General features: G+C 47.2%; 1 protein-coding gene across 1 annotated transcript; it reads left to right on the forward strand.

Moving 5' to 3' along the window:
• The first annotated feature begins 280 nt into the window (after positions 1-280).
• On the forward strand, positions 281-21,092 carry TMEM183A (transmembrane protein 183A). Its single transcript, XM_044283550.1, has 8 exons — positions 281-499; positions 3,217-3,306; positions 5,330-5,476; positions 6,779-6,935; positions 7,432-7,612; positions 9,013-9,096; positions 17,881-18,036; positions 20,134-21,092. The coding sequence occupies exons 1-8, from the start codon at positions 436-438 to the stop codon at positions 20,317-20,319; spliced, it is 1,065 nt and encodes a 354-aa protein (XP_044139485.1). The 5' UTR covers positions 281-435; the 3' UTR covers positions 20,320-21,092.
• The last annotated feature ends 2,290 nt before the right edge of the window (positions 21,093-23,382 follow it).

Genomic DNA, 23,382 nt, shown 5'->3' on the forward strand with positions numbered 1-23,382 from the left:
CCGCAGCTAAAAACCATATTTAATTTGATTGGTCCACCGTCCATTCATCTCTCCATAAATTCTACTAGCAATCGGCTACCATGTGACAAGCTACCACGTGACATTTTGACGTCACTCGCGACTCTTCTAACATGGACCCGCCCCTTCCTGAAGACGCGCTCTCTGGTAAGGAGTACCTGACCCGCGCAGGCTTCCATACGAGCAATTTGCCAACCACTGTAAGCCAGTGATGGCGGGCGGAAGAGAGAGAGAGGAAGATTACTTCCAGGTTACATGGAACTGGAGTGACGTGTTCCATGATGGCAGAAGACCCCGGCGGATCTCACTTTCTTTTTCCTCCGCTCTCATCGTTCCCCCGTGGTCTGTAGCTATGGCCTGGACCGATTTTCCCTTTCCTAGAGTCTGTGTGACGTCTGCCCTTACTAAGCCGCAACCATGCCCCGGAGAGGGAACAGAAAACGGCTGAAATTTCGGGCCGATGATGTGAGCTCCCACAGAGGTGAGAGGCGGAGAGCACGCTAGCAGCTGTACGTTCACTGAAGCTCACACAACCAATCACATTTCAGCTTTCATTGTCGGGTGGATCTTGGGAAAATAAGATGGAATATGATTGGTCGCTATAGGCAACTGCTCCCTCTGGTAATGTCGGGTTCTCTTGTATGGATTCTGTACCCGTCATACATAAGGGTACGTTCACACCACACAAATCAGTGCAGTCTATAGGACATGTTTTGTTCTCTGTTTTCAGGGGCAGACAGCCCCCCTGCAATACAAGGGACCCTTTTTAATGGCCATTTTTCAGAAATCCGTCTGTGGAAAAAAAGTGACTATTAAAAATTGTGTGGTGTGTGTTTTTTTTTTTTTTTTTTTGTGCCTTAGGCTACATTCACACTGGTGTTAATCATTCGGGCAGGGGAACAGCCTGCCGGATCCGTAACTACTGCCGGAAGTCCTCCCGGCCACAGTCACTATAAGGGTCCATTCACACGTCCGTTGTTTCTTTCCTGATCTGTTCCGTTTTTTGCGGAACAGATCTGGACCCATTCATTTTCAATGGGTCCTGAAAAAAAATCAGACATTGTGCTGTCCGATTTATTTATTGATTTTTTTTTTTTTTTTTTTCAGGACCCATTGAAAATGAATGGGTCCAGATCTGTTCCGCAAAAAACGGAACAGATCAGGAAAGAAACAACGGACGTGTGAATGGACCCTAATGGGAAGCGGCGTAGATCTGGCTGCAGCACGATAAATATGCCGAGAGGCGGTCGGACAAATACCGCTGCATGCATAGTGAATGGGGCCAGGCAGACTTCCAGTAGCTCACCGATGTACACTGTAGTTACGGATGAGTAGCGACCAGTGTGAAACAGGCCTAATAGCGTATGCAGGTCACACTGAGATTTCTGCTCGGTATCTCCCCTCTGTAACTGGAGGGGGAGCAGCAGGATGCCAGATGTTGACCCCTATCCTCTCCTGCACTGGTGTCCTAACCTCAGGGGGGCGGTGTGCTTTCTTAGCTGGTTCGTCCACTGTGTGTGGCTCAGTATAAGTCCCCTTTCAGACTCGAAGCGTGAGTATAACACAGCTCCCGTCCTGACCTCCCAGCACGGCTGGGTTCACATAGCATCATAAATCAATATAATGCTATGTAACCCTTACAGTTCTGGAATGTCAGTGTTATACCATATATTCCAGACCTCTAAGGGTTACACAGTAGGGTTGCACTGGGTATCGAATAATCAATACTTTTGTACTGTATCAATTCGATACCGGGATTTGCCATTTACCGATACTAGGCTGCGCTACTGCTCTCAGCGCGCTCCATGTTCCCTCAGCAGCACAGAGGAGAAGGAAGCAGTCTCTCCCTCCCTCTGTGCCGCTGCCACCAATGACAGGGGAGGGGCTGTGGCCACTGCGCTACCAATGAAGATAAGTAATCTATTAATACAAATACAGGAGGCGGGTGCGGGCAGCAGTATCACATAGCCGGCACCCGTCCTCTATGACGGGGAGCTGCGATCCACGGCAGCTAACCCCTCAGGTGCCACACCTGAGGGGTTAACTGCCGTTGATCGCAGCTTCCTGTCATACAGGCCGCGTGCCGGATATGTGATTCTGCTGCCGGCACCTGCCTCCTGTATTTGTATTAATGATTTAAAAACATTGGTGGCACAGTGCGCCCCCCCCCCCCCCCAGTATTATATCATTGGTGGCCACAGGATCTCCTTCCCCCCTCTTCATTGGTAGTGCAGTGGTAGTTGTGATCGGACCCCAAGCAGTGTAATCCTGGGGCTCCGATCGGTTACCATGGCAGCCAGGACGCTACTGAAGCCCTGGCTGTCATGGTAATCTCCCTGCTGCTGTGTGTACAGAGCAGCAGGGAGAGTGTGAAGTCCTATTCACCCTAATAGAGATCTCTTAGGGTGAATAGGACAAGGGATCAAACGATCCCAGGTTCTAGCCCCTAAGGGGGAAATGGTTATTAAATAAAAATTTAAGAAAAAACACAAATATGAAGTATAAATCACCCCCTTTCCCAATTTTATATATAAACAAAAAAATAAACATATCACATATCACCACATCTGAAAATTCAAAACTATTAAAGTATAAAAAAAAATCTATGCGGTGAACGCCGTAACAGAAGAAAAAAAAAATGCACGATTCGCCATTTTCTAGTCACCGTGTGCCCCCCAAAAAAATGGGCCAGACGTTCCATAAAATACGGAATGCACGTGGCTTTTTTGGTGTGTGTGTGTGTGTGTGTGTGTGTGTGTGTGTGTTTTTTTTTTTTTTTTTTTTTTTTTTTTATGATATCAAGTATCGCAATACTTTTTTTATGGTATCAAAATTTTGGTATTGTGACAACCCTATTACATAGCATCATAAATCAATATAATGCTATGTGAACCTGGCAGTGCTGGGAGGTCAGGAGCTGCTGCGAGTCCGGAGCGTGACACTCGCTTGTCTGAAAGGGGCCTAACGGTATCGGCACACATGGGCACACAACTGCAGCGCCTGTCACAGTTTCTTGTCATTTTCAGCTTTGTGCCTGATAAACTGTAAAAGTGTTATATGCTCCTGTCCGCAGCTGGCGACAAATCCTCATTTCACGGCTTTCTGTGCCAAATGTGCACCAAAAATCCCGGCAAATTACGGTACTCAGCCTCATCATTTCTGACTTGACTGATAGAATTATTATTTTTATTTTTCTAGTTACGGTGGCGGATTTTGCCAACTCGGATCCGGCTGTTGTGAAGTCTGGACGTGTGAGAAAGGCGGTGGCCAATGCTGTTCAGAAAGAAGGTTAGTGCTGAAGGCAAAGATGATCTGAACCCTGCGACTTGTATATAAGGAATCCATTCTGATAGTGTTATACCATAAAATACATGTTGGAGTTCCACGTTAACTTGTATTTTAGGCTTCATGCTGGCGACCGTATATATTTTGTTGCCTGCGTTGCATCCGTTTTTGTTGACCTTGTCTTCAATAGGTTTATGGACTACATTTTACGGCCAAGTATGAAACATTTGCTATCTTTAGCAAGACAGACTTACAGATGCAGAAAGATCACGGATCATCTGTGTGCTGATGATGTCCTATACATGGTCACATGAACCCATTGAAGTCAATGGGTCCACACAAAAAAGGAAAACAGACGCAACATGGACGTCGTGTGCATGAGGCTTTACAGTATGACATTAACCCAGACTAGGGTACATGCTCTGGTGGACATGGTGTATGTCAGGCATCCTCAACCTGCTGTTGTAAAACTACAACTCCCACAATGCCCTGCTGTAGGCTGTTTGGGCATGCTGGGAGTTGTAGTTTTGCAACAGCTGTGGGGCCGCCGGTTGAGCATTCCTGGTGTATGTAATCGGATTGTTCCTCACTTCTCAGCAATGGAATAGTAAACTAGGGCTCTTTCACACCTGCGTTCTTTTCTTCCGGCATAGAGTTCCGTCGTCGAGGCTCTATGCCGGAAGAATCCTGATCAGTTTTATCCTAATGCATTCTGAATGGAGAGACATCCGTTCAGGATGCATCAGGATGTCTTCAGTTCAGGACCGGAACGTTTTTTGGCCGGAGAAAATACCGCAGCATGCTGCGCTTTTTGCTCCGGCCAAAAATCCTGAACACTTGCCGCAAGGCCGTATCCGGAATTAATGCCCATTGAAAGGCATTGATCCGGATCCGGCCTTAAGCTAAACATTGTTTCGGCGCTTTGCCGGATCCGACGTTTAGCTTTTTCTGAATGGTTACCATGGCTGCCGGGACGCTAAAGTCCTGGCAGCCATGGTAAAGTGTAGTGGGGAGTGGGGGAGCAGTATACTTACCATCTGTGCGGCTCCCGGGGCGCTCCAGGGTGACGTCAGGGCGCCCCACAAGCATGGATGACGTGATCGCATGGTACGTCATCCATGCGCATGGGGCGCTCTGACGTCATTCTGGAGCGCCCCGGGAGCCGCACAGACTGTAAGTATACCGCTCCCCGCTCCTACTATGGCAACCAGGACTTTAATAGTGTCCTGGCTGCCATAGTAACACTGAAAGCATTTTGAAGACGGATCAGTCTTCAAATGCTTTCAGTTCACTTGCGTTTTTCTGGATCCGGCAAGTGGAGTACACGCCGGATCCGGACAACACAAATGTGAAAGAGCCCTAAAAAGCATAGAATTTAACGTGCTTAACTAAAAACGATACCTTTTATTATTCGACTGGGTTATAGAGCAAAAGGGTTTGCTCCAAGTGATATCCCGAATATGATAAATACATTAGGACAAGAACTCCTCTTAAAAAAAGGGATAAATTCTTACATGTGGTCAATAAAGTGCTGACTAGGTAAGAATTGGGGGTGGTGGGTAGATGGATGGGAAAAAAAACTTTTTAGGGCAATAAAGAGACTTGGGTACGGGGGCAGGGTGTCTCCACCATCAGGGGACATCCCTGGGCACAGGATTTTAGATCTTGAGGGTCATCTAGGGAAAGTTTCTTTCCCATCCATCTACCCACCCCCCCCCCAATTTTTACCTAGTCAGCACTTTATTGACCACATGTAAGAATCTATCCCTTTTTTTTTTAAGAGGAGTTCTTGTCCCAATGTATTTATCATATTCGGGATATCACTTGGAGCAAACCCTTTTGCTCTATAACCCAGTCAAATAATAAAGGTATCGTTTTTAGTTAAGCACGTTAAATTCTATGCTTTTTAAAACAAAAACTTGGTACGTGTAGTCTATCTTTAATTGTAACTTTTTCAAGTCTAGGCCTAAAAAGCAACTGCGCTGATGATGGGTAAACTAGGTAAATGTTTGGTTTTCTTCTTCAGTGAAAGCGCTTTGTGGCTTGGAGGCCTCTCGGGTGCCCAGTGAGGATGGTCTGTCCGGATTGTCTGAGAATGGGAATGATGAGAGCTGTGATGAACTGGAGGAAAATGAGACCTCGTTCAGGAAAAAGAAAAGTAAGAAACAAAAAGGTAAGGAAGGAAGAGATTTTTTTTTTTTTTTTTTCCCTTGCTTTGGATTTCTTTTCCCTTCTATTTCCATAATGTTTAAATCCCCCTCCTTCATAGAAAGTTTGATGGTCAGATAGCAGCACTCGGGTTCGGTATAAAAGGGCTTGTCCTGTGACTAAATAATAACTTATTTTGCTGGCTCATTGAGCTAAAAGTCCTGCATGTCCGGCGGCCTCTCACCGCGAACTGCCGTACTGCGCTGGAGCTCCGCCCGTCCCCATTATAGTATATGGAGACGGAGCGGCGGCACGGCGAAGTAACGGAAGGACGGATCCGACAGGGTGAACAGCCTGTCGGATCCGTCCTGCCGCAAGTGTGAAAGTAGCCTGAAGCCTCTTTCACACGACCGTTTTTTTTTTTTTCAGTGTTTTGCAGTCTGTTTTTCACAGGTCCGTTGTTTCTTTTTTTTTTTATTTCCATAGTGTTTTTCCGTATGGCTTATACAGTAATTACATAGAAAAAATTGGTCTGGGCATAACATTTTCAATAAATGGTTCCGCAAAAAAACAGAACGAATACTTTTTTTTTTTTTTTTGCTGAACCATTGAAATGAATGGTTCCGTGTACGGCACGCAAAAAACGGCCAGTAAACGGGAAAAAATAATTTAAAAAAAAACTGTCGTGTGAAAGAGGCCTTACTGATCAAAATCACTGACCAAGTAACTGAAGTGTGAACTAAGCCTTACATGTCCTAGAGGCTGATATTCACAGCCCGTGTATAACATAACATATGAATGATGCACCATTTTTAGGGCAGTCTTATATGGAACAGGGAACGAGCATGTGAGACATACTGAACTGCTGTCCTTAGCTTTTCTTCCCCAGTCCCATAGAATTGAATGAAGCACCAGCACACATGCATGACAATTGCTCCAGGGACTTGGGAACACAAGTTCTTGTGATTGGTAGGTTCCCAGTGGTTGGACCTCGGATAGGGGATATGTTTTTCTGGTGGGACAACTATTTTTAAATGGGTTGTCCCATCTCGCTAGTTCTAGGTGGCTGGGCTTATGGAAACAGCCAAGCGGGGCGGCGCTTCTCTATTTCCGTAACTCCCATTGTAGTGAATAGGAGCTACACACACAGGATGGAAGAACCCCCAGATTTCTGGTAACAAAGTCACTACTACTGTTCATTTTTTGTTCTCATCCCTTACGTGCCATGTATGTATATCTACGTATAAACCTTTCTTTCCTGTACTAGTATTTGCTATGTGTTCTCTGAATATTGGGACTCTATTAATGAGGTTACGTTCCTCTCCAGAGAGCAGCCCTGCAGACGGAGTCGACTGTCCCATTGACATCTGGCTTGTACTCTCCTCCTACATCCGACCGGAAGATATTGTGACGTTTGCTCTTATTTGTAAGAAAGCTTGGACCGTTACTTGCACTGCTGTCTTTTGGATGAGATTGTACAAAAGGTGTGATAAGCAGTGTAGAATATTAATGACCTTAATCATAACCTCACATAGTAATGATCTGTGGACTGGCTGCTTTATGGGAGCTTCTAGAATTGCATTATTGGCCTTTTCTGTGTGTGGTACTTCTGTGCAGTGTACAAAATGTATCGCTATATGGTAACCATACAGGCTGTCATTCTGGGCACATGAGCACAGATCCTTCAGGGTATGATTATACAGAATGAAATGAGAAAGTGCGGTTCAGTTGTGCCAGATCTCTTCTCTGGGAGGGTTTTGTGTGTGGTTTGGGGGTCTCCTTATTCTCTTGTATTGTTGGGGGTCCCTACATCCCGTTTGATCCAAGTGATATGCCATAATTTGCCCTGGCTGGAATGTACCTCTTCTTTTGTTGTAACACTTGCCAATAAGCTAATGCATGAAAGGAGACATTCAGCCGCAGGATTGATGTAAACGATTCATCGATTTGGTTTTAATACTCCATTTCTTGTTTTTTCAGACATTATCACACAAGCTCCTACCTTCCTGTTCGTTTGCTTCCAGGGTGCATGTACAGGCTGCGCTCTCTGCGTGCATGTGTTATTCGTTCCTTATTCCACATGTACGAGCCGTTTTGTTCCAGGGTGGCTAAAAATCCTTCATTACCGGAATCAACTCCTAACACTTTGTTAAATTCCAAAGTAAGCTGAGTGGTTTTGTATGTGCTCTTATCGTATGCCTCAGTGCATTAGAGGATGCTTTAGAGAGTAAGGGCTGAGACTAATTTATTGGGGGTTGTACATGGGCTATAAGAGCACAGATCCAGGATTTAGTGTCAGTCTGTACTTGATTAAAGGGCTTTCATGTGACCTATTGGAACCCTAGCTCCTAATAATTGTCCCGATCCTCGGACACTGTAAAAGGGCTCTTAGTCTGAAGGCAAGTGTTAAGGTGCATTTACACAGGTCGAGGAGCAGAAGATTGTCGAGAAGGAAGCGTTGTTTCCTAACAGTCCGCTGTTTGTTAAATGGAGGTGAAGCTTTGCATTTACACGCAGTGATCACCTCCACAGTATGAGGACAAGTGATCGCTGCTGCTATTGCTCCTGCTCGTGCAAAATCATTGCTCCTGGGCAGCAGTGTTCTGATAAGGGTACTTTCACACTTGCGTTTTTCTTTTCCGGTGCTGAGTTCCGTCCTAGGGGCTCAAATCCAGAAAAGAACTGATCAGTTTTATCCTAATGCATTCTGAATGGAGAGCAATCCGTTCAGGATGTCTTCAGTTCAGTCTTTTTGACTTTTCTGGGCGGAGATGATACCGCAGCATGCTGCAGTTTTATCTCCATCCAAAATTCCAGAACACTTGGCATTTTTTTCCCCATTGAAATGCATTAATGCCGGATCCGCCCCAAGTGTTCTGGCAAAACGGATCTGGCATTGCGGTCTGCTCATGCTCAGACCGCAAAAAAGGTGAAAAAAATTAAAATGCTGGTTCCGTTTTTCGGATCCGACATTTCAATGCATTTGTCATATGGATCCGGATCCATCTGACAAATGCCAGCAGTTTGCATACGTTTTGACGGATCCGGCAGGCAGTTCCGGCAACGGAACTGCCTGCCGGAATCCTCGTCCGCAAGTGTGAATGTACCCTTAGACAACATGATCTGAAGACTGAGGTGTCCACACAACCAATCACTTCACCCGATGAACGTTCGTTCGTTCATTGGGTGATCTGCAGGCAGATTCTTACGAACGCTTGTTCCCAATAATTGGCCCATATATTCAGGCAGTGTGAAAAGGCTTCATGCACACAACCGTATGCATTTTACAGTCTGAAAAACGCAGATCCCAAAAATACAGATACTGGCCGTGTGCCTGATTTTTGATGATAGAACTGCGTATTCCTGTCCACAAACTGGACAAGAATAGGACATGCATAATTAGCAGACTGGTCGTGGGGATGCAGGTCGGACCCAAAATACAGTCGTGTGTATGTAGCCTCATATATATATATGAGATCTTGGTTTACAGATGACCTTTTCTGCATATGTGACATTACATTTCTTTGTCATAACTGGTACATTTGTTTGTTTGAATTTCAGTGTCTACTTTTCTGGTGTAAAAAGGTGGAGACTGGAAGCAGACCTCAGCCATTGTGGGAATTTAACTTCAAATTTAAGAAGCTGGTATGCTAGTTTACTTACTACATACAATCCAACTTGTGTCCATTTATGAATTAATGAAGAGTGCTGGCAGTGGTCAGGACTAGGTCCATCTAATAGGTAGAGTGGCATAGGTTGTTCGTTGTGAGACACGATCCGTGTGATTGTGAAGCTACATCCATACATACTGCAAAGGTGTACAAACATGGTGTCGGGCCACATTTTGCTTATTGTAGCCTCATGTGACATCAGCCGGATAGAGTTAACCCTTTGAGGACCATAAGATTACGGTCATCAATATAAAAATATTTTTTTTTTCCATTTAAGAATGTATTTGAACAATAAATAAAACCATTTCCACACTTGTCATTTTTGGGGGAGGAGTTATGACATGGGAAAAAATGTGACTATTTAGGTTACTTTTAATGGAAATCCTTTTTTTTTTTTTTTTTTTTATTTGTTACGGCAACTGAAGTTCTTACACTTCAGTTGCTGTAACTAAGCCATTTCATGAAATAACTGGCAAAAAGCTAGATCCATTTGTTGATAAGAACTTATATTTCTCGCCCAGTTTCCTTGGGGGACACAGAAGACCTTGGGTATAGCTCATCTCCATAGGAGGCGTGACACTAAGTGAAAACTGTTAAGCCCCTCCTCCACAGCTATACCCTCAGCCTGGAGAGAGAGGCTGCCAGTTTTTGCTTAGTGTCCAAGGAGGCAAGACACTCCCTGCTACTGCAGGGCTGTTTTCTCCTTTGTTGTTTTTTAAAATTTTTTGATTTTTACTTTATTTTCTTTTGTTCCAGAATACGGGACAACAGAGACGCACTAGACCTCTCTGTTTCTCCCGGGGTTGAGCTGCGCCAGTGCCGGCATCCGCACTGCTGCCTCCCCCACAGAAGGCAAGGTGGACCAGGGCAGCCCAGCTCCCCTGCATCCCGCCAGCGTAAGGGTCGCCCGCACGCCAAGTCCCTCTTCCAGCGTCCTGCCACTACGGTGCCAGTAGCTGAAGGGGCGACCCTGCTGGAACGGACCGAGGGTGAAGACTGCTGTGGTGAGAGAGTGGCTTCTCCAGCCCTACGACCCCCTCCCCCCCACCCCGGTCTCCTGCTTGACTGACCCCCATACTGGTCTGGCCCCCATACTGGTCTGGCCATCCTAGTTTGTTTCATTAGTTCCCTCTCCTCCCCTCCACTATATGCTGGCGTCCCTATCATGCCGCCCAGGGAGCTGCCTCTCTCCTTGCAGGGTCCCCCATCCCCCCCTATCGCCTTACCGGTGCGCAGGCATCCCTCCTTGACACGGCTCAGGGCCTGGGCCCTCTCCTGACTGCTGCGGCGTAGGGCCCTTGTTTCCGGTCCGCGGGGTGGGCTCCCGCGGCCGGCATGACTGCGGTGTTCAGCGGACCCCGGCCGACCGCAGGTGCTCTGAGAGGCTGTCTTCCGGTCGGTCGGGCGCCGCAGAAAGGTTCTATCCCGGGCTCCTTCTTCCAGGCCCCCTGAGTCTCCGGCCCGCGGGGTGGGCTCCCGCGGCCGGTATTGTGCATGCGCCGCTTCGCTCCCTCCAGATCCCGGCCGGTACCTCCGGGCACCGCAAACTTTAGGCCCCGGCTTCGCGGCCTACTAGGCCGCAATATTCCGGCCTCGATTGGAGGGGGCGGGCATTCGCAGGCGCGAATTCTTCCCGCCGGAGGTCCCCCCGCCCCCAGGGGATCGCTGCACCGCCCTCAGGTCCGATCTGTATTAACCTCTTGTATGACGGCTGCCATCTGGAGGAGACCCTGGGATGGCTAGCCTCTCAGTGAGGCTGTGCTCTTATATGGTGGCCCCTTCCTGCCTAAAAGAGGCTGTGTTTTTACAATAATAAATAGAAAAAAAAAAAAAAAAAAAATATATATATAAATAAATAAATTAAAATAAAATAAAAAATATAATAATATTAATAATGAAGTGTGAATATATATCATATATATGAAATATCTGTATTTTATGTTGGCTGCGCAGGATACTGCAGCCTGACCTTAGAGCGCTGGCCGTATGCCTGCCCCTATTCTATAGGTGGCATGTTGCGCTCCGTGGCACTGGCCAGGTATACATGTTTCCCTTTCTAGGCGGACCCTTGCCCTCTCCTGGGGTACGGCGCTGGCCAGGTGCAGGCCGCCTTTTTCTATAGGCAGAATTAGTCGCCCTCTCCAGTCGCGGTGCTGGCCATGTGCATGACCCCCCATTGTAGGCGGCATACTGCACTCTCTCTGGCTGCGGGCTGGCCTTGTGCATGACCCCCTTTCTGTAGGCGGAATACTGCCCTTTTACCGCATACGATGCTGACCATGTGCACGACCCCCTTCCATAGGCGGAACGCTGCACTCTCGCTGGATTTGCTACGGCCATATGCGTGACCCCCTTCCATAGGCGGAACGCTGCACTCTTGCTGGATTCGCTACGGCCATATGCATGACCTCCTTCCATAGGCGGAACGCTGCACTCTCGCTGGGTTCGCTACGGCCATATGCATGACCTCCTTCCATAGGCGGAACGCTGCACTCTCGCTGGGTTCGCTACGGCCTTATGCATGACCTCCTTCCATAGGCGGAATGCTGCACTCTCGCTGGGTTCGCTACGGCCTTATGCATGACCTCCTTCCATAGGTGGAATGTTGCACTCTCTCTGGCTTCGCTGCTGGTCATACGCATGACCTCCGTCCAAAGGAGGACTGCTGCGCTCTCTCTCTCTGGATTCGCTGCCGGCCATATGCATGACCTCCGTCCATAGGCAGAACGCTGCACTCTCGCTGGATTCGCTGCCGGCCATATGCATGAACCGGCCATGTGCATGACCTCCTTCCATAGGCGGAATGCTGCACTTCTGGATTCGTTGCCGGCCATACGCATGACCTCCTTCCATAGGCGGAATGCTGCACTTCTGGATTCGCTGCCGGCCATACGCATGACCTCCGTCCATAGGCGGAATGCTGCACTCTCTCTGGATTTGCTGCCGGCCATGTGCATGAACTCCTTCCATAGGTGGATTGCTGCACTATCATTGGATTCGCTGCCGGCCATGTGCACGACCCCTTCCTTGGGTGGTGTGCTGCACTCACTGGAATCGCTGCCAGCAATGAGCATGTATCCTTTCCTCAGGCGGCATACGCACAACACCACTGACTGTGGTTGTTTTCTCGCCAGTGCGTTGCTGGCCATGTGCATGTCCCGCATCCTTGGCGGGGTGCTTGCATTTTTGCTGGATGCGGTGACGGCCGTGTGCATTACCCCGCCCCTTTCTGGGTGGAATACTGCTCTTTCGCCGGATGTGTTGCGGGCCATACACGGCCCTCCTCATCCATGGGCGAAAAATTTGCACCCTCACGTGACCCATGGCTGTCCGTGATATGCTGTGCGGGATTCTTGCATGTTCTCCTTCATTGTGGAGTAGTTGCACTCTCACAGTATTCGGTAGTGGGTGGGTTATTGCGCACTCGCTTAATGGTTGGATAACCCCGTGCATGTCCCCCTTTCACTGGGCGGACCTCCCTCCTGCGTTCCCGCTGGGTACTGTGCGGCCATGTGATTGGTCACCTTCTGGGCAGACTATGGTATGTTCTACTTCTCTGAAGTTGTTACTGGCCTTGGGCATCCCCCCTTTGGGACGGGCCTTTGCATTCTTACCAGCTGCAGTGTTGCCAGATACGTTTCCCCCTTTTCTGGGGGGCCTGCCTGCATTTCCATCGCATGCCATACTGATGTCTTGTGCATAACTCCCTTTCAGGTTGCACTTTGCACTTCCGTTGATACTGTTGGACTCTGTGGCTGATCCCCTTCACTGGGTGTCTATTTTTTTGCAGTGAGCGGTATTTCTGGTGCACTCTGTCCGTTGTTTGGGCCGTGTATGCCTTCTCCTCCCATAGGTGGGTTGGCCTTCTCACTGCTTGCGGGGCTGCTCGTACGTATGCCTCACTTCCTCCTGCGACATTCCCTTTTTTTCTCTTGGGATGTGGTGCTTGTCACGGGCCTTGCACTCTTCTCTAAAGAGATCATTCTGTCCACCTGTATAACCCTTGGGTGCTGTCATACAAGCATTAAAAGAATGCCATTGTATTCAAAGGTGTATTCTTTAGATATGAGTAGATGGGCTCTACTGCTCTCTACTTCGCCGAGCTGGGTGGTGCTCGTTTCTCTGGTTTGGCCTGTATATTGTGGTCCCGTTGGTCGGCATCCACCATGTCCGTTGGCCTTTCCACCTGGGGAGTGTTCGTGGTTCTTTGATAGGTGCCCTTTCGTTCTCCCGTGCACTCGCTTCCCGGCGCCAGTGGTCACTGGGTCGAGAGTGCTGTTTGCAGTGCCACTCGTTTTCGGCGTTGGCTCTGGCGGGGCTGCTGTTCCCTCGCCTGCTACTGTTTCCTCCTCTTCGGGTGTCGTGCAGTATGAGTCTTTTCTTTTGGCGCCCCCTCTGCGCTTCAGGCTGGTCCGCTACCGGGTTCGGGCCGCTTTTCTCGGGATGGTCACCCAGCTTCTCTTGGGTGTTCGCTTACCCAGGTCCGTAGGACCTCCACCTTGGGTTCTTCAGGGTACTCGCCTTCTGCGTGGCAGTGAACCGGGCGTCTCAGTGAGCGGGGTTCTGCCTTTGAGCTGTCCTATGGCTTCCCTGTTGCCCACTCCTCCTTTCGGTTGGAGGGTGTTATGCCGGCCTCTGTCTCGACTGCCTTTTCTCGCCGGCTCTGCTTGGCTCCCGCTCGGTTCGGCTCGGCTCCCTCCGGTGTGGCTTTTGCCCCGGCCGCGCTTCAGTGGCGGTTCCTTCGCTGCCCTCCCCTCTGGGGAGAGCTTGGTTGTTCATGTGGATGGTTCTGGTGTTCCTCTTGGCCTCGTACTGTCTCCCTTGTTCACTCTGGCTGTAACTTGGGAGGAACCCCCATTCGGTCGAGATTGTCATTAGATCTCCCACACCGGGACTGTAGGACGTCTTCCTGTGGTGGCTACATCGACATGGACTTTAGCCTGTCTTGTCCTGGCGGTTGCTGGGCGGACCCTTCGGTTCCTTTCCGTCTGTCCTTCTGCTCCCCCACTCCGGGTGGTTACAGGACAACGTTGCTCGGGGGCTGATGGGACCAGTTTTTTTGCCGACCGTTCTGCCCGTGTTTCGGGTCTGCGCCTGTTCGCATTGGGTTTTCACCCGCTTGCCCAGGCGACTCTTGCGTGCTCGCTAGTGTTCGCTCCTAATGGTTCTGTTTTTCTCCAGTCCGACCTAGATCTGGGACTGGGACTCTGTTGCTTGAAGTGTCAAGTGTCGGCGCTGTCCTTCCCCTTTCAGCGTTCCCCGGCCCTCTGGGCTTGTCAGGACCCTCTTCCATGGAGCGGCTTTGGGGTTCCCTTGTACTGCCCCTGGGTACCGCCCTGGGCATTGCATGCTGGGCTCTTGGCACTCCAGTCTTTTCCTTGGAGCCGTTACAGATGCTCTCTCTACTCCTTCTGTCCTGTACGGTTATGTTTCCGTGTCTCTGGCGGGTGCCTGGGTGGCGGCCCTTCTTGTTCCGGGCCTTCTCTTTCCTCAGGACAGGGCTGTTCTCCATCCCGTCTCTTCCTTCCTTCTGAAGGTGGTGTTTGTCTTTCATTTTGACGAGGCTTTCGTCCTCCCCTTTCCACCCCCGGGAACGGACTCTTCTTCAGATTTGGGAGTTGTTTGGGCCTTGCGGTTTTTACTTGGAGATCTCCGGCTCTTGTCGACGTTGGGTCACTTGGTTTTCTAGGAGGTCCGCGCAACGGGTTGGTGGCCTCCGGGGTGGCTTTCCTCCGCTTTCTCACTGTGGTTATTGCTGTGGTTACCGCACCAAGGGCAGGGTTCTGCTTTTGGTGTCTCCGTTCATTTCAGAGTTGTCGGTGCCTCCTGGGCCGGAGGCATTTGGCTTCGGCCATGCGTCTGTGCGAGGCGGTCACTGGTCTGCCTTACAGCGTTCTACAGGGTGCATACTCTGGCTTCGGCAGGTGCTGCCTTGGGCCGCCTGGTCTGCGGGCGGCGGTTTCTTGATGCCTTCGGGTGCTTCGCCTTGGTGCTGTGGTCCCTCCCCCTTTTGGACTGCTTTTGAACGTCCCAAGGTCTTCTGTGTCCCCCAAGGAAACTGGGCGAGAAAACGAGATTTTTGTATAACTTACCAGTAAAATCTCTTTCTCGCTCTTTCCTTGGGGGACACAGCACCCACCCATTCTTTGTTTTTCTCTACACGGTTTCCGAGTTGTTTTACCCGTTGGGTAGTTGGCTTGTTGGTTCCACTTTTGGACTTTGCCTTTTTTCACTACTTGGACACGCAACTGGCAGCCTCTCTCTCCAGGCTGAGGGTATAGCTGTGGAGGAGGGGCTTAACAGTTTTCACTTAGTGTCACGCCTCCTATGGAGATGAGCTATACCCAAGGTCTTCTGTGTCCCCCAAGGAAAGAGCGAGAAAGAGATTTTACTGGTAAGTTATACAAAAATCTCGTTTTTGACTCGAACAAAAAAAAAAGTATTTAGTTCTTAATCAGACGATACAGGCAATTAAAAAAAAAAAATGGGACAAATACGTCCCTTGGTCCTCAAAGGGTTAACTGTATAATTTTGCATAAAGCTGCTTATGTCTAACAAACTGTTAGGGCCCTCAGTACGCTGCACATGCTGAGCAGTTGTGGTCTGTTTGAGTCTTTATCTTCCCTATACTTATATGGAGAGAACTATCACCAACAGTTAAGGGTATATTAGACCGGAAGATTTTCTGCCCGGTAATCGCTAACGAACATTGATAGTAACGCTAGTTAGCGATCATCTGGCGGTCTAATACTGCCTCGGATTGCCCGATGAACGAGCTAGTTTATCGGGCAGTCCAGATCTGTCTGCATCCTGAAAGATCTAGATTTGCCAGCAGCAAATTGTGCTGTGTAATCACAATCTGCTGCCGGCACACCGCTGTCCTTCATGGGGACGACTGATAGCGTAGCGATCACTCCTCCCCATGCTGTGGAGGACAGCGGTGTCTTCTGCTAGCTATCTGGCCACTGCCCGGAGGGAACGCTTTCCTCCCAACAATCGCTTGCTGCATCAGGGTGTCTAATACACCCTTAAAGGGGTTGTCCGGGTTCAGAGCTGAACCCGGACATACCTCCATTTTCACCCAGGCGGCCCCCCCTGACTTGAGCATCGGAGCAGTTTTGCCCTAATGCATTCTGAATGGAAAAGGATCCGCTCAGAATGCATCAGTTTGCCTCCGTTCCGTCTCCATTCCACTTTGGAGGCGGATACAAAAACGCTGCTTGCAGCGTTTTGGTGTCCGTCTGACGAAACTGAGCCAAACGGATCCGTCATGACACACAATGTAAGTCAATAGGAACAGATCTGTTTTCTATGACACAATAGAAAACGGATCCGTCCTCCATTGACTTTGGTGTTAAAGACGGATCCATCTTGGCTGTGTTAAAGATAATACAAACGGATCCGTTCTGAATGGATGCAAACAGTTGTATTATCTGAACGGATCCGTCTGTGCAGATCCATGACTGATCCGCACCAAACGCGAGTGTTAAAGTAGCCTAAGTCCTGCATGCACTACTTTAGTCTCCGCTCCAAAATCATCTTCTGAGCGTAAACCTAACGGACCCCATTATAGTCTATGGGGTCCGTAGGCTGCGTTCGCCTCAGTTATGTGCCCAATCTGTCAGTTATGTGCCCAATGTGAACTCAGCCTTACCACTGTATATGACCTAGGCTGTGAATATGCCATGAGTAAACCCTATGACATACTTTCTTCTACAGCCACAATATTGTAATAGTAAGTATGCTGCCTGCATAAGTGACTTGTGTAGCCTCTGAAAACTGTTGTAGTTGCAATGTCAAGGAGTCCCAGAAATGACAGGCACATTGGCGCACATTTATTAAGACTGGGCGTTTTAGATGCCAGTCTTAATAAAGGCCCATAGCTGGCGGTGGATCCGGCGGAGTCATGAAGAGGCGCAGGCTTCCTGGCTATCTTACTTTAGGCCATTTTCTACACCTAAAACGGGCATAGAAAATGGTAAATGAGATGGGCCTGCCAGCCCGTTCCCTTGCCCTCCCACCCCACTCCCACAGTTTTAGTAAATGACCCCCATTATTTTAGTTGGAAACAACTTTTCTTCCTATTGTCTTAAGTGACCCTAACTTACTACCCCAAAAGGTTACCTTTTCCTTTTATATGCAAAGGCCCTATTCCCAGGGGCAATGATCTGGTACAATGTCTGACAAATACACAATTGCTTATTTGTCATTGATCTCCTCTTTTATGCAGAACTAAAAATGACCATTTGTTGGCAGCACATCCCCTCGTGTCCATAGCTGATGTTCTGGTAACATACAGATGATTCTCACCATATAAATGGTTAACTTGCTCAGTCTTTTGTTACGGGCAGATCCTTAGGCCTCATGCACATGACCGTTGTGTGTTTTGCGTTCCGCAATTTGCAGAACGGCACGAACAGCCATTAATATCTTGTCTGCAAAACGTGGACAAGAATATGAATAAATATATATATATATATATATTTTGTGAACGGGTCCGCATCCGAGCCACCAAAACAGCTGGCAGAAATAAAGGAGGAAATGCCGCAAAATGCTGGTACCTGCTCCACAGCTCCTTGTAGTGAATGGGTTCTGACGGGTGCTGGCGCAGTCCGGCATATGCCAGATCCGTCGATTCAGGTAATTCTTTTCCTATGCCAGAACAGAATACCAGAATCTAGGTGCACTAGCCAAGCATGGAGTGTTTAGCCCATGAATGAGGTTTATAGTACAATTAACAACTGTTTTCTTTGTTTAGCCTCTGAAGCAGAAGAACCATTGTCTTAATGGACTACAACCCCCTGCAGAGTACAAAGAAGTCCATTTTAACCCAGACCAGGACTGTTTCCTTTTTCAAGTTACCACTTTAAATTTTATCTTCATCCCTGTGGCAATGGGCATGACACTAACTTACGTAAGTAATAGTCATATGATTATTTTTCCATGTTACCCATTCTGTTCCTAAAAATTAATAAAGGCTACTTAGCTGCATGTGTGGTCATGAGCCTTATGGGCTGTGTCATTGTCATCCATGTTGTTCAGCATGTGTGCTGTCAAAGGGAAGCTGTGACTGACGTTGTGCTCCCCTCACTAGTGGGAGCATAAAGTAGTGACGGCAATGCGGATTTCAGTGGTGTATCACTCATGAGCGAAGGGTAAGTGTTTGGTGAGAACCTACTTTTATAATCATTGCAGCATGGACTTGGAAAAGAGTCGTGGACGCCTAGAAGATTGCCATTTATTCATACTGGCTGTCCCCAGCCACCTACTGATGGCATTTGTTTTCACCCTAGGAAGCAAATGGCAAAGGAGTAAACTGTCAGTCATCAGCAGGTGGGCGGAGAGAGCAGGAGCATATCAATTACCATGACTCTTCTCAGGCATCCGTGACTCTTCTCCAGGCCTAGGCTGTGATGATTATGAAACTGGTTCTCGACATTTATTACTTACTTTTTAGCTCATGAGTGGCTCACCACTGAAACCAGTACATCTGTTAATGCTTTGAAGGGGTTTTCTGAGACTGAAATACTGATGACCTATACTCTGGATAGGCCGTCAGTATCTGATTGGTGAGGGACCCCTGCAGATCAGCTGGTTGGGGCACAGCATTGTACATTATATAGCACCTGTGCTTGGTATTGTACTCTGCCCCATTCACCTCTATGGGGCTGAGCTGTGCCTAGACCAGTGATGGCAAACCTTTTAGAGACCAAGTACCCAAACTGCAACCCAAAGCCCACTTATTTATCACAAAGTGCCAAACGGCAATTTAACCTGAATACTACATACCGTCCAATACAGTAAATCTTCCATGTACTTTATCATCTAGCTATAATAGCCTGCCTATATTTAATGCTCTGCTTGTGGCGTTCATTGTGTGCCTTGTGCTAATGAATAGCAGGAAAAGTCTAAGGCATATTGGCATACCATAGACTTTTTCCAGGGTGCGGGTGCCCACAGAGAGGCCTCTGAGTGCCACCTCTGGCACCTGTGCCATAGGTTCGCCACCACTGGCCTAGACTATGTGACCGATGTCACCTGGCCTAGGGAAAGCTGAGAGAAGGCCACGGTGCTACTGCGAGCACCACTGCCTTCTCGAAAAAGTTGGACCCCCACTAATCAGATACTGATGCCTATCCGGAGTATAGGTCGTCAGTATTTTAAGTGTCAGAAAACCCCCTTTAAGCTGCCATCAGTGAGGGAAGGCTAAACTAGATGACAGGTTCCCTCTAAGATAATTCTCTAGAAGCACTGCAGCAGGTTCAATATAGGCATGCCATGGAACATGTTACAATCTATTTATAGTTTTGTTTATTTGTAAAGAGTTAAAAGCTATGGACACCTTTTGGGGACAATTGTTTGACTTCATTTTACTCATTTTGGCTAAAAATTATTGTTCAGTGGTATTAAAGGTTTTCAGCAGTTATTGTCCTACAGGGTTAAAGGATAACTGTCATGTTTTCATAAAAAAATCCATTTTAGAATGTTACTGCTGCAGCAGCATTATGCATAAAGCAATCTTTAGTTTCTTCACATACTACTGTTTTACTTGGGTTTTTCCCTTAGTTACGACTGTTTAAACATTTACAATATGAGGACCTTCTCAAGTTCTGAGGCCAAAACTGCTTTCCCTCACTTCCCATAACACTTGCTGTAGCCAGCAGCTCCCTGCCAGCCAATCAGATTGGATTACTGAGAGACACTCCTCCTCACTCTGAAGCCTAATGCAGGCATGCAGTGTGATGGACCGCCCCTCCGTCTTCATGTCTTCTTAGCCAGAGACAGACGAGCTATAGCAACGGTCTTTTAAGGGAGCTGTGGAAAGGGACAGGGGACATTAATGAAAACTGTTATAAGGTTTTACAGATCTTAACAATCATTGACAGACTAACTCAGGTAAGTGAGAGCAACTATATGTTTTGTTTATTTTAGCTTTCATTTCTAGGTTTAGGGTTCCTTTAAAAGAATATCCTATGAATGTACTTTTTTTTTTTTTTTTTTTTCTCTCCAGTTGACTATAAATGTGAGTACGGATATGAGGCACCACCGTGTAAGACTGGTCTTTCAAGACTGCCCAGTGTTAAATGGCAAGAAACCTCGTGGAGAACAAGGAGTGCAGATTGTTTTGGATCCTGTACACAGCGTCCATCTCCTAGACTGGTGGCATCCACATTATCCCTTCTCAACCATGGCCTAGTGCTGGAACAGCTATTTGTTTCTGTGAGCCACCTGAACAGAGACCAAAGAAACTGAAATATTAGACTGGAGACAGGGTGTGGTTCTCAGTATACTAGCGGACACTTATTTAACTGCCAAAGTTCAAGAATAAATCTTTATTTTCATGTCGGGATTGAAAAGAGTTAATATCTAATGATTATCATGATCAAATATTGGTTTTACTTTTTCCTCCCAAAAAGTATTGAAACGTTATTTTAAGTTTTAGCTACTTGTTGCATTGTGTGTGACCAAGTGATTGATGCTAATAGGTTTTACTGCTGTAATATTCACCATGGAGAATCCGGGGTAGTCCTCCAGATTCTTTATGATCAGGACAAGAGTAGTGATCTCCAATGTGGTTTTACTTTACAAGGACCATAGTTTGTGGTGGCCTTTTTACCTAGGATATGACAAACGGCAAGTAGGTTATGTTGGAAAAAAAAAACTCCTACCCCAATGTCTCTGTCTATAATGCTGCAAAAAAATGACCTGTCAACCTTGGTGGTATCACTGCTGTGGGCACATGTAGCAGCGATTTATCATCGCTTCAGTATTGTAAGCCTAGGTTAGTAAATTATTTTATCATGTACTTACCGAGCAATTTTATAAATCATGGGAAAATGGCTGTAAGTGTTTAAGGCCCCTTTCACACGGGCGATAATTCCGTGCGGGTGCAATGCGTGAGGTGAACGCTTTGCACCCGCACTGAATCCGGACCCATTCACTTCAATGGGGCTGTTCAGATGAGCAGTGATTTTCACGCATCACTTGTGCGTTGCGTGAAAATCGCAGCATGTTCTGCATGCTGCATTTTTCACGCAACGCAGGCCCCATAGAAATGAATGGGTCTGCATGAAAATCGCAAGCAAGTGCGGATGCGGTGTAATTTTCAGGCATGGTTGCTAGGAGATGATGTCAATTTACTGTCTTATTTTCCCTTATGGTTATAAGGGAAAATAATGGCATTCTTAATACTAAAATGTGGTTTAGGGGTTAAAAAAAATGAAAATTAAAAAATTTACTCACCTCATCTTGTTATTCGCGCAGCCGGCATCTTCCTTCTTCTTTCAGGACCTGCCAAAGGACTTTTGATGTAATCAGCGCAGGTACTGCTGAATAAGAGAAAAGATTTCTATCTTTATTCAGCAGGACCTGCGATGACCTCACCGCAGGTCCTGAAAGAAGATGTCGGCTGCGCGAACAACAGGATGAGGTGAGTATTTATTTATTTTTAACTCCTAAAGCCACATTTTAGTAAGAATTCTGTATTAAGAATGCTATTATTTTCCCTTTTATAACCATGTTATAAGGGAAAATAATAAAAAATACAGAACACCGATCCCAAACCCGAAGAAGTCTTGGTACCACAGTTATTTTATTTATTTTTTTATCACGCGCCTGCTAAATGCATTGTACCCGCGTGATAAAAACTGAACATCGGAACTGACTGCAATTGCGTACCCACTCGCAGACGCAACGCATCCGGACACGCTTGTCTGCAAGGGGCTTAAGGGTACAGCCACAAGTGCCGTAAAAGCTGTGAATTCTCCATTCCAGGAGTTTACAGTACAAGCAAAGTGGAAGATATTTTTAAAACCTTATCGACACGAGATTAGAATTTGTGACATGACTAAGGCCCCTTTCACACGAGCGTGACGGATTAATCCCGGATGCGTTCAGGGTGCGTTCAGTGAAACTCGCACTATTTTGCAAGCAAGTTCAGTCAGTTTTGTCTGCGATTGCGTTCAGTTGTTCAGTTTTTTCCGCGCAGGTGCAATGCGTTTTGATGCGTTTTTCACGCGCGTGATAAAAAGCTGAAGGTTTACAAACAGCATCTCTTAGCAACCATCAGTGAAAAACGCATCACACTCGCACTTGCTTGCAGATGCAATGCGTTTATCACTGAAGCCCCATTCACTTCTATGGGGCCAGGGCTGCGTGAAAAACGCAGAATATAGAACATGCTGCGATTTTCACGCAACGCAGAACTGATGCGTGAAGAACAACGCTCATGTACACAGACCCATTGAAATGAATGGGTCAGGATTTAGTGCGGGTGCTATGCGTTCACGTCACACATTGCACCCGCGCGGAAAACTCGCTCGTGTGAAAGGGACCTAAGGCCTGTTTCACACTTTCGGTGTGGCTTTCAGGTTTTGGGATCCATTTGTCTTAAATCTAAACAATACAGATCTGGTATCAAAATCATTGTAAGACAATGGGCGATAGATCAGGTGTGTTTTTTTTTTTTTGTTTTTTTTTTTTCCCTAGCAAAAAAACCCACATCCATTGACATACATACATTGATTTTCATACTGGATCTGTTTTTTTTTTTTTTTTCTGTTTTGCAGATTAGACACAAAACCACAGCTTGCAATAGTTTTGTATCTGGTCAAAAAAAAAAGGGAACGTAATGCATCCTGATCAGTTTTGTCTCTGTTGACAATGGGGACAAAACTGATCCATTTTGACTTCTGCCAGATCTTAAATTCGGAATGCCACAACACAGGTGTAAAACAAGCCTAAATAATAAAGTCCCTCTGCCGAAGTCATGTCCACTTCTTTTTGCTCTTTCAGTCTAGAATTTTTCACCACCATAGTTGATCAGTAGCCAATGCCAGAAACCTTCCCTAGTCATGGCGCATTAACTTTTTATACACAGACACTGACTGTCTATAGACATGACTGGGGAAAGGATTCTGGTACCACGTACTGACTGCCTATGGTGGTGACGGACTGTGGGTCGTAAAATAGGAAGGAAGTGGTACATGTGATTTAAGCAGAATGAGCCTCTTGTTTCGTGGAGAGGGGTCATGTGTTGGTGTTTTGCTCTGAATATATAGACCACACAAGTAATTAAACTGTATTACAAAACTGACAGGTAAAGGGGGTGTTCCTATCTTGGACATTGGGGGCGAATCACTAGGATATGCTTCCAATATCTGATAGGTGCAGGTCCCATCTCTGGGACTCTCACCTATACTTAGAACTGAGCCTGCAAAGTGCCGGAGAATGCATTGCACACGCACGGCCACCCTCCCTC

This window comes from Bufo gargarizans, chromosome 3 (genome assembly GCF_014858855.1).
Source record: "Bufo gargarizans isolate SCDJY-AF-19 chromosome 3, ASM1485885v1, whole genome shotgun sequence".
NCBI classification, from domain to species: Eukaryota; Metazoa; Chordata; class Amphibia; order Anura; family Bufonidae; genus Bufo; species Bufo gargarizans.